Genomic DNA, 12,166 nt, shown 5'->3' on the forward strand with positions numbered 1-12,166 from the left:
TGTGTCCCAAGTACCGCAAGAAAAAATCCAGTTGCTGGGGCATCATGAGGGAGCATGTCTGAGACATGACAGAGAAGCCACCAAAGAGACCAAAAGATTTCAAGTCTTAGATTGAAACTCATTATTTAAAGGCACAAAGATAATCTGGGATATTGATGATGGTGTCAGATAATATCAGCTCTTTTGGGGAAAAATTACATGACTAATTTTGTACCTACATCACAATCTAAAAGAGATCACCTAACCAAATTTACATAGCACACCATTCACTAGTTGTTAGTCTTGTAATAACTAGCTATATGGAACCTTTGGAAGATAAAGCCTAGTGTAGTTAGACTTTTGAACTCTTGTGTTTTATTTTACAAAGTCATTACCATACTTATTGCAAGCTTCTCTCCCCTGGGGAACTTAGTTATCATTATGTAGCAGAGAAAACAATGGAGACTTACCATGTTGTCCAACTGTATCCAGTGAACCTCATTGCTGGAGCTGATTCGGGACTGTTGGGTCTGTAGAGTGTATGGGAAAGAGCTAACCTGGAGCACCAGGAGATTGAAAGCTTCGAGTACTTCTCTGCAATTAATAACTCTGTCAGCCAATCCATGACTGGGCTCACCATGTGACAAAGAGCCAGAAATGACACTGTAGAAGTAATGAAGTTCACGTTAATAAATACCTCCTAATTTAACTGATTAGATACAGAAGCAGACACCAAAAATGGAGATGTTTTAGTTCTTATTTTTCTAGCTTTTAAAAATTGAAAACAGGGGCCTCCCCTGGTGGCGCAGCGGTTGAGCGCTGGGCTGAGAGGCTGCCCTCAGCCTCTGCAGCACCAGTTTGTTCCCCGGCCGCCGGCGAGGGTCCTACAAAAATAAATAAATAAAAATTGAAAACAGGAATAAAAGCAACTGTATTTGATTTGGAAGAGCAAAAATGACACTCCTCCTTACCGATTCCATACAGATTTCAGACTTTTTTTTCTTTTTTCAGTTTTTCCTTGATATACCTCAAAGTGTAAACTCAAATCATGATTAGATGGAGCACATTAGTTCGAAAGTTCATCTGAAAGCATGAGCTTCTCCATTAAAGTGTAATGCTTATAACTATGCAAGGATCTCCTCAGTGTTAATATCACTCTCCTTCCTTTGAGGTAGCTAGACTTTAAGGAGTTCTAAGGGGGGGGCTCTCATCCTTCTCTGCATGACCAGCATCATTTTCAATTCTGTTCAATTTGTACGTACCAGGTTATTGTGAAGTATCAAAGTTACATGTGTGTGCATGTGTGTATGAAAGAAACAATCTCAATGTTCCATGTAATTAAAAACAAAGAAGTTCAGGGCCTCCCCTGGTGGCGCAGCATTTGAACACTGGGCTGTTAAGCTGCCCGCAGCCTCTGCAGCGCCAGTTCGATCCCTGGCCACCCGTGAGGGTCCCACATGGCGCGCAGACCTCTCCTGTTGCACCCACTGCTCCCCTCAGCAGTGTATTTCATCACTCTGACTGTTCTGTTCCCCGCTCTGGCTCTGGTGAATCCTCTCACCCTCCTGCGCTTCTGACTGTACCCAGTGCTTGTGTAAATAAATAAATAAATCTTTAAAAAAACAAACAAAACAAAACAAAGAAGTTCAATGCATATCCTTTGTGCTATTATCCCCAAATTTTAAGGATGAGGTAGATAAGGTCAGTGAGCTATTTCTGCTCATAGAACACTACTGATAACTGAATAGTAATGCAAGATCTTATTTACACCTGCATATGTATACTCTGTGGATTGTAAAGTTCCAAACATTCTGTCTTCTGAACAAGCACTTTTTAATCCTGATATTTCTATCAACAGACCAAAAATCTTGAAATTCATAACCTCAGTGTGTTCTTGAGAAAAGAAAATCTTACATAGTTGATGATACCCGAAACTTCCCTTTCCTTCCTTACATGGTAAAGACAAATTATGGTATGTAATACCTAATGATGGTTTTTCCCTTTAAAGAAAATAATCTATTTGCTTTTTAAATCTATAGGAGCAAAGGTCCCTCTACTAGATCATTACTGTAATTTGATCTGCAACCAAAGCTACCTCCATCATGCCACATTTACTGTTCTTTCATTAAGAATATTATTCTCAAATGTATAATTCTGTTTCATTAAGAGAAATATTATATTCTTTATATTCTCAAACTGGTAAATTAAAGGTTTCAGATGTGTTTTCATATAATTAAAATGGCACCTCTACTGCTGTTAAAGGTAAGAGGGAGGAGAAAGGCAAGGAATGAAGCAGAGAAAAAGGAAAGGCTGGAGAAAAAAAGGTCTGAGAAGGAAAGCACCTCTCTCTTCTGAGAAGGAAAGCACATCACAAAGCACTTCTTTAGCCTCAACCTTTTGCTACCACCCTTCTCTGCAGCACCAAGTTCCATAATGCTTTGAAGATCATGAATTTTTTTCTACAGTTTTAAAAACTTATCATTTTTTAAATTTATAGGTGTCTAAATGTACAGAATTCGCCTTTAAAAATTTATTACAGACAATAAGTGCAGTAAAAATTATCTTAAAGCACTGGTTTTATTCTCTTAAGATTACAAAATCTGGTGTGAGTGGCTGGCAGTAAGTATAGAGGGAGAATGTTTGGGGATTGGTGAGGAAGACCCAATTTCCTATTTTGGAGGAGCTGGTGAAGACCATATTTAACAGAAATTTCTAAATTCATTGAGAGTTTAGTTAAAATAAAATCTTCACTTAAGTTACAAGAAAAGTTGAGAAAGGAAGGAAAGAGTAGGGGTAAGTTACCCATAAGAAGATGCCAAATGTTAGAGCTCCTGGGCTTTCAAATCACTACCTTTTAAAGTAATTTATTACTTTATTCCATAATAATAATTGCTGTAGAAGAAATACTGTATTTGCTCACTCTGAAGCAATCACCTCGTTAGTTCCACATGGGAGTTGTCATGGACCAGCACAAACAGTGTGTAAGGGTTCTGTTTCACCCTTCTCATAAAAACTTCAAACTTGGTTTGAATCTCATTGTCCAGACGAACAACATATTTCTCCGCTCTCTGATAAGCTGTCCCAGTTTCCTCCAGACCCAAGTCTACAAGGACACCTGCAGAAAAGAAAAAAATTTTTATCTTCATACATACATATGAATGAAACACTTAAATTCACTGTCAAATGATATGCCAGATACTGTGTATAGGGTTTACAGAGTAGGTAATGTTCATATTTCCCTCCACAATTTTGAGGAGGAAATAGCAGATTTCCTTTTCTTTAGAACACCCCACCTCACCTACCATACTTTTCACAAATGCCAACAGTAGACAATCTGATACTTTAAGTAGAAACAATTAAATGTTTGAGACCTCTAATTAAATTCTATTGATATACAAAATGCTGCTGCTAACAGTTACTATAGGCTATGGGGGGGAGGGGAAAATGAAGCTTTGGTCTATAGTTCTTGGCCAAATTAATATAATTACATAAGCCCCCTCTACAAATTTAGCAACAAAACAAAATATGAGAAAAAGGGAAGTAAAATGTAATACCCAAATACACCACAACTAGATTTTTAAAATTGTATTAGGTAGTATTTTATTCATTTTTTAAAGTGACAGTTTTATATGTTATCTGTAGTACGGGAAGCCCAATGAATGTCGAAATTACATATTAAATTAATAGCACAGAACAGAAAATTTCAAGATCACTATATTCAAAATGTTAAAAACTAACTTTATTTCTGTATCACTATCTCTGTATACAATAAAATTTCCTCTACATAAAAACATCTAAGACAGTTGTAGGCATATGGAGCTGTTACTGGGATAACTAATTAAAACATCAAATCCTCTTAAAAATGAAGAGCCAAGACAGTAATTATATAAGGTGAAGGATGTGTTAAGTAATCTTTTTGTGGTAGACATTTTTGCAATATATGTGTGAATCAACAGATCAGCACCAGAGCTTTTGTTGCTCTATAACACTTTGACCATCTTGGTTTCACACCTGGGCAGGTTTACCCCTCCTTAGACAATCTGGTGGTTGTGTACTCTTAAGGTCACCATCGTGATGTCAAATTTAGTGCAGACACCAGACCAGCTTAGTACAGTACAGTTCAGGACTCCTGGGCTTAAGCAACCCTCCTGCCTCCGCCTCCTGAGTAGCTGGGACTCCAGGGCACATGACACCACACCTAGCTGTGTATGTGTATAAATTTCCACATTGTATTACACAGCATTTTACATCAATTAAATCTCAATATACCTGAAAACTCCCCAAACACACAAGGGCAAACACACCCCACTGCTCTCCCACAGATAAGTAGTTGCACAGCGGGACAGCTAAGCCTCCTGAGATAAGAGTCCACAATGTTCTAAACAGGAGAAGGAACTAGAAGACTGATTTGGGGTTATATATGTCACATTTGTGGTTTAGATTATAGTCCTTGAGAACCAGCCTGGAACTCCAAGGGCTTCAAGGTATCTATTTAGCCTCCGAGATCAGCCACACCAAGCAGGCCCAACTATATACAAAATTTAAAATTAAAAAATAAATCATAAGTAAAATGAAGAGACTTTCATGAGTGATGTTGACTTAGTTTCATTTAACTTTAAAAAATATAAAACCAGCTTAATTAATTATATGCAATTAGGATCTATAAATGCTAATACATAGCTCTAAATGGAATAAAAGAAAAAAATGTTACAGTATATGAAGATTTCATAGTCCCAGAGAAGGTGCAAAGAAAGTTAACTTTGCTTCCAAATATTTTTCATTAGGAGTCTTTTCTCAGAGATTGTTTTCAATTTCCAACTAAATGTGGTCAAATGTAATGAGTAGTTGTAAAAACAATCAAGTAAACATTACATTTGACTGGTATTATGATTTTTTTGAAAGTTGATTGCACTTTAATTTCATTTAACATTTGATAGTAATTTATTGAGCATGTGTATCAGGTATGTGCTAGATCTGAGGATACACAGAAGAACAGGACAAAGATCTTAATTTCATGGATCTTATGATGGAGAAGACAGATAATTTTGCCAAGGGAAATGAAGTACTATGAGGTGGAAGAGGTAACTAGAAGCACAGAGACAGGATCTATTATCTCTGGGGTATATTAATTAAGGACATCCTAGTAAGGCCATAAATAAAGAGAAAAATATATAACTTATGGATAATTAAGAATTTACTATATTTGGGCCTCCCTGGTGGCACAAGGGGTTAAGATACAACCTGTGAAGCTATCCGCAGCCACTGCAGCATGAGTTCATTCCCAGCCAGGGAGATACCCACATGGCACAGAAGACCTCTCCTGACTCGCCTGCTGTTCCCCTCAGCAGTGTACTTTGGTCAATCTGCCTGTTCTGCTCCCCACTCTGTCTCTGGTGGGTCCGCTCACCTCCTGCACCTCTGACCTGTGCCGCAGTTCTTGTATGCATAAATAGATGAATCTTTAAAAAAAAAGAATTTACTACATTTAAAAACAAGTGAAATAAGGATCTTAACATGTGAATTTCATTCATTCCTTTAATGGAAAGACAAAGTTCCATGAATCTAAGAGGGGTTTTTCTTAGTAATAACAGGGTATATTAGTCTATAACTAATACAGCCAGCTAGCTCAGCAGTGGTAAATTTAAGTAGAAAGCAGGCACATCAGAGGTACTTGATTGTGTTATTTCTAACTGGGCATTTCTGTAGAGCATCCTTACCTTTAAATTTTGTTTTAGACTTGCTTTTATTTTTAAGTTTTGTTTCTTTCCTGGTTATGAAAGTGATAGATACTCATCTTGGAAAAACTGGAAAGTATAGAGATATATTAAAAAAATTTATCCATAATCCTTTAACTCAAAATAAGCCACAGTGAACATTTTGTGCATTCCTTCATGTCTTTTTTCTAAGCAAATTTTGTTACCTAGTTTACATTTTGTAATTGTATATCTTGATTTTTTCACTTACAACTGCAAAATAAGAAATAAATCTATCATTTACTAATAATACACTTGTAACAACTATAAACCAGAGACACACTATGGGGGGGTGGGGAAAGGAGGGTTGGGGTCAAAATAAGGGGGGTGCAATTGTATGGGGAATATAAAATTAAAAAAATTTAAAAAATACACTTGTATAGAAAACACTAAATAATCCATAGATTAAATCAAATAAATAAGAATTTAGTTGTTGATGGATTCAAATCAATTTATAAAAACTATTTGCATTTCTATATGCCAACTGCAAATAGAAATGTATTTAAAAAATAACTAGGGGCCTCCCTGGTGGCCCAGGCGGTTGAACACAGCGCTGTAAAGCTGTCCGCAACCTCTGCAGTGCGGTTCAATCCCTGCTGGCCTCGGAGTAATCCACGTGGCGAGCAGACCTCTCCTGTCTCGCCCGCTGCTCCCCTCAGCAGTGTATTTTGTCAGTCTGCCTGTTCTGTTCCCCACTCTGTCTCTGGTGAATCCTCTCACCCTCTTGCGCATCTGGCCTGTACCCCAGCTCTTGTATAATAAAATAAATCTTAAAAAAATAAAAAATAAATAAAAAAATAACCATTTACAATAATTTAAAAAATATTAAGTCTCTAGGAATAAATCTTACGAAAGTTGTATAAGATCTTTGTGGAGAAAATGATGACATTATTATAAATGACGCTGAAGAAAACCTAAATGGAGCTACATCATAATATATATTGATAGTTAGAATAAAATTCTCCACAAAGTTATCTATAATGTGATTCCAATAAAAATTCTAAGAGCTTTGTTTTGGTTTAACTTGAAAAAAATGTTTAAAAATTTATATAGCTGGGCCTCCCCTGGTGGCGCAGCGGTTGAGCGCTGGGCTGCGAAGCTGCCTGCAGCCTCTGCAGCGCTGGTTCGGTCCCGGGCCACCAGCGAGGGTCCCACATGGTGCGCAGACCTCTCCTGCCGTGCCCACTGCTCCCCTCAGCAGTGTATTTCAGTCCTTCTGCCTGTTTTGTTCCCTGCTCTGGCCCTGGTGAAATCTCTCACCCTCCCGTGCTTCTGACTGTACCCAGTGCTTGTATAAATAAATAAATAAATAAATCTTTTAAAAAATATATATAGCAAACAGTTGAGACAGTCCTGAAGAAGAAAAGGTAGAACTATTTGTCTTATCAGAGAACAGAAATTATAGAGCTCTATTAATAAGATAGAGTGGTTTTGGCACAAGAGTAGACACCAGATATAGATCCCATATGATCCCATTTGACTTATACTAAAGCTTGCATTGCAGATCAATGGCAAAAGGATGGGCTCTTCAGTAAATAGTGCTGAAAAGACAGATTAGATGAGGTCTTATAGATATACATGCAAAAATTCCCGATAGATTAAAAACTTAAATGTAAAAGGTAAAACTCTAAAACTTTTAGAAGACAATGTTAGAGAGTAACTGTATGACCTCATAAGGATTTCTTAAGTACAAAAGGACAAAGGATAGATAAACTTAAGAACTCCTATTCATCAAAGACACTATAAACAAAGGAACAAGTCTCCCAAACCTGTAACAAGCATTACTAACAATGTATTAGTATCCAGAATACATAAATTACTCCTCAAATCCAAGAGAAAGGTGAACAAAAAACTTTAGTAGGCATCTTTTTAGAAATAACCTAAGTGGTTAATAAACTTATGGAAAGATGTTTAATATTTTTAATAATACAGGAAACATTTAAAGCCACAATGAAATGGAATAAAAATACAAAAAATAAGACAGTTCTAAGAAAGACGTCCATGGAAGAAAATACATGCATATCTTCTCATTTCTGTAAAGCAAATTCAGGAAGGATAAACCAGAAACAAAAGAGGTTACTTATGGAGGGTGGATAAGAAAGGGCGTTTAAAGAACGGGACAATGGGAACAAAGTAGGGAAAAAAGGAGAGACTCTTCTTTGAATATATCACTTTATGTATCTTTGAACATAGCAATATTCAAACAAAATCAACCAAGAATGGAGTGGGTGTAGGCAGAGGCATGCCAATTCTTTCCAAACAGTAACAAATGAAAACTAACTTAACCATACTGAAGGGGATGAGGATGAAAAAGAACACACCAAAGTAAACAATCAGTGTTTGGGCTGGATACTGTTATTTTCACAAAAACTTTAGCAAATCTGTTTCTCACTGGAGTATGGGTTAGTGATTGTATGACTTTTAGGGGAAAAAAAATCAAAGAAGTAAATTTAGTGTAGATAATGAAGACCAGGTTTCTCCCTGTCAGGGAAAGAAGTTACAAATAAGAAAGGGGAAAAGACTAAAAGAGAAATGAACCCTGTGGTGTTCATATGGGACTGGAGGTTATCACTATGAACTCATGTTTTTTTTCCAATTTTATTGCATGATCCATCATTTACACAACTATATAACTTTGAGATTAGAACTTAATAACTTCATATGTGCACATGCTTCATTCACCCTCTATCAAAGCTCCAGTGCCAATACCAGTCATTTCCCCTCCCCTACTGCCTGCTCTCTCCTTCCATCCCACCTCCCCCACTCCAAGCATCCTATTTTTCACTGAGTCTATAAATTATTCTTTTTAAGTTTGTTTTCTTTGGTTATTATATTCTACAACTGTAGAAACCACCTGGTAACTGTCTTTCACTTTCTGACTTATTTTGCTTAGCATAATCACCTCAAGATCCATTTTGTTCCAATGATATTATTTCATTTTTTAAAATAGCTGAGTAGTATTCCATTGAGCATATATCTATAATTTATTTATTCAGTCATCTATAAATGGGCATTTAGGTTGGTTCCATATCTTGGCTATTGTAAATAATGCAGCTATGAACATAGGAGTGCATAAATCTTGTTTTAGTGTTTTCATATTCTTTGGGTAAATATCTAGGATGGGTATTGCTAGATTATATGGAATTTCTTTCTTTTTATTAATCTCCGACCCTTTTTCTGTAAAAGCTGTACCAACTTATATTCACAGCCTACAGTGGATGAGCTGAACTCATATTTTAAAAAATAGATATGAAATTAAAGAGATGTATGTGCAACCATGTGCACATGGGATTTAATATCCATATGCATATTTCTTACCTCTGTTAAGTGACAGAGGTCTATATGCATATTTCTTAACAAACAGAGGTAAGAAATATGCACTCAGTAACAATGAGCATAGTTAGCACTCAGATTTTGGTTTCTAAATACCATTCTGCAATAAGAGGAATCAGAATGCACTGGAGAAGAGTGTTAGTTCAAGGTTTGGGGTAGGGATATTAAAAATAATCCAAGGATGTCTGTGGTTCCAGAAAATACTGAAGAACATGAAGGGACGGTAACATGTTAACAGAACACAAACAATGTAAGTTCATCAGCTATAACAATTATACCACTTTGGGGGATGTTGATAATAAGGATTAGGCATGTGGGACTAACGGTTACAGGGTAGATCTCTGAACCTTCTCAATTTTGCTGTAAAGGAAATTTTTCTAAAAAAATAAAGACTTAAAAAAAATCACAGCCTATCTGAAGGAGTTCCTAAAGACCAAAATTGGAAAACTTTGAGCACCCAAATAGTGTTGGAAACAACCCACAGAATAAGATAAATTTTCATGACCCATGTTGATATAAAGAGAGAACAACTTTTCCTTGCAGAAGAATTCAATTAATAAATTCCTACTAATAAATGTGGAAAAGTGATAGAAATTCAAAACCCCCATGTCCAAATGCCACAATAATTCACAGGCAAGATTAACTGACAGGTGCTCATAGCAGTGATAAAGATTTAAGGAGAAATAGGATATTAGCATAGTTTCAAAGCATCCCCCCAAGACTTTTATCAATTGTGAAAAGGAAAATAATTTCATAATGGAAAAACCTGTCAGACTTTAATCGAATGATCAAGGTTAACACTACTAATAATTAGACATAGTAATGTTATATACTCCTGACATGACGCACCAAGAAGGACACAATATCATACTTGTGGTATTCTTACCAAAAACACACAACTTCAATCTAATAGTGCAAAAACATAAAGCATTCCCCAGTTGTAAGACCTTAACTAAACGACAGGCTAGTATTCCCCCCAAAAAGTTAAAGTCATTGAAAAACAAAGAAAGACTGAAGAAATGTCACAGATTGGAGATTAAGTGGACACAACATCTGAATATAATGTATGATCCTGAATTGGATCCTGATACTGAAAAATATTAAGGGAAAGACTGGTGAGGTTTTTTAGTTAATTTTATTATTCCAGGATCTTGTTTTGATACTCATATGGTAGTTATGTAAATTTTAAGTTGTTAACTTGAAGGGGAGCTAATGAAGAATATACATGAATTACTATTTTTAATGGATTTATTGATATATACTTCACATACAATGCACCCATTTATAATATATATGTCAATTTTAGTATATTCACAGAGTTGTAAAACAATCACCACAATTTTAGAACACCTGCCTGAACTCCAAATGAAATGCCATATCCTTTAACCATCACCTCTGTTTCCTTTATACCCCCGACCCTAGACAATCACCAATCACTTTCATTCTTTCAAAAAATTTTTTATTGTTCATTTTTAAACTGTATTATTATTTATTTTTTATTATATGTATTTTTTACATCATTTTTCATTTTTGTACAATGTATGCATTTTCATCTTGGTTATAGTCTCCATACAATTCCCATCAGCCTTGTTTTGCTCCTACTCCCTCCTCCCACCCTGTAGTGTGTCTCTGGTTTATAGCTGCTTGTTGATTTTGATTTTTACTTTATTATAATTAGTCTTTTTCCTGGTCTCTTATTTAGGTTTTCTAAATTCCTGCTATGAGTGAGACCATCTGTTATTACTTTTTTTCTTTCTGGCTTATTTCGCTGAGCATGGTCCCTTCCAGCTCCATCCATGTTGCTGCAAATTGCATGAGTTTATCTTTTTTGACCAATCACTTCATGTGTTCTGTTAACATGAAGTGATTTAATATAAATTAATATAAATTAATCATAACAATATATGATCTTCTGTGACTTCTTTTTCTAGGAATAATGTTTTCAAATTTCATCCATGTTGTAGCTAGAATCAATATTTCATTTATTTTATTGTTGAATAATATTCCATTGTATGGATATATTGCCTTTTATATATCCACTCATAAGCTTGTGGACATTTGGATTGCTTCCTCATTTTTGTTACTATGAAAAAATTTGTGTATAGGTTTTCATGTGGATATATTTTCACTTCTTTCTCATTTCTTACCTAGGTATGGATTTATAGGATCATACGGTAACTGTTTAATCATTTGAGAAACTGACAGACTATTTTTGAAAGTGGCGATGCCATTTACATTATCATCAGCAGTGTATGAGGTTCTGATTTCTCCCTGTTTTCAGCAATACTTATTATTGGCTGTCTGATTTTGGCCAGCCTAGAGGATATGGTTTTGATCCCCATTTCTCCAGTTGGAAAATGATGTTGAGCATATATTCATGTGCTCATGAGTCATATGTATATGTTCTTTGGATAAATGCCCATTCAGATCTTTTACCCCTATTTTAATTAGGCTAGTTATCTTTTTATTATTGAGTTGTAATATATTTTTAAATATTATAGCCACAAGTCCTTTATCAGATATGTGATTTGCAAATAACTTTTCCTATTCTGTGAGTTCTCTTTTCACTTTCTTGAAAGTGTCCTTTGAAGCACAAATGTTTTTAATGTATGAAGTCAGGAAGATCCATACCTATATTTTCTTCTAAGATTTTTAAAGTTATAGCTGTTATACTTAGGGCTTTAATCTACTTTGAGTCACTTTATTTTGTGAGATAGGGGTTCAACTTCATTCTTTCACATGTGGATATCTAGTTGCTCTAGCACTGTTTGTTGAAATAATTTTTTCTTCACTGAGTACAAAATTCAATTGACTATAAATAGGAAGATTTATTTTTTAACTCTCAATTCTCTCACTTTCACCTATGTAGTTACACAAGTACCACACTGTCTTTACTACTATAGCTTTATATTAAACTTTAAATGGGGAAGTGAAAGTCTTCCAACTTAATTCTTCATTTCCATACAAATTTTAAGATCTGCTTGCCAATTTCTGCAAAGAAGCCAGCTGGGCTTTCAACAGGGAATGTATTGAAAATGTCTGTACATCATACATTCAACAAGGGGCTAATATCCCAGATCTAAAAAGAACTCATATAGCTC

The 12,166-nt window shown here is 35.4% G+C and overlaps 1 protein-coding gene across 8 annotated transcripts in view; it reads right to left on the bottom strand.

Annotated features, from left to right (window-relative positions):
* GREB1L (GREB1 like retinoic acid receptor coactivator) overlaps nucleotides 1-12,166 on the bottom strand; it is a 248,282-nt gene that overhangs the window by 33,380 nt on the left and 202,736 nt on the right. For all 8 annotated transcript variants that reach the window (XM_054694146.1, XM_054694142.1, XM_054694144.1 and 5 more), the window contains 2 exons: nucleotides 2,914-3,094; nucleotides 450-642 (listed from right to left, as the gene is read on the bottom strand). In XM_054694146.1, coding sequence (XP_054550121.1) covers nucleotides 450-642; nucleotides 2,914-3,094 — 374 coding nt within the window. The remainder of the gene's footprint in view (nucleotides 1-449; nucleotides 643-2,913; nucleotides 3,095-12,166) is intronic.

Source organism: Talpa occidentalis, unplaced genomic scaffold (genome assembly GCF_014898055.3).
Source record: "Talpa occidentalis isolate TD23 unplaced genomic scaffold, MPIMG_talOcc4v2.1 talOcc4.13, whole genome shotgun sequence".
NCBI classification, from domain to species: Eukaryota; Metazoa; Chordata; class Mammalia; order Eulipotyphla; family Talpidae; genus Talpa; species Talpa occidentalis.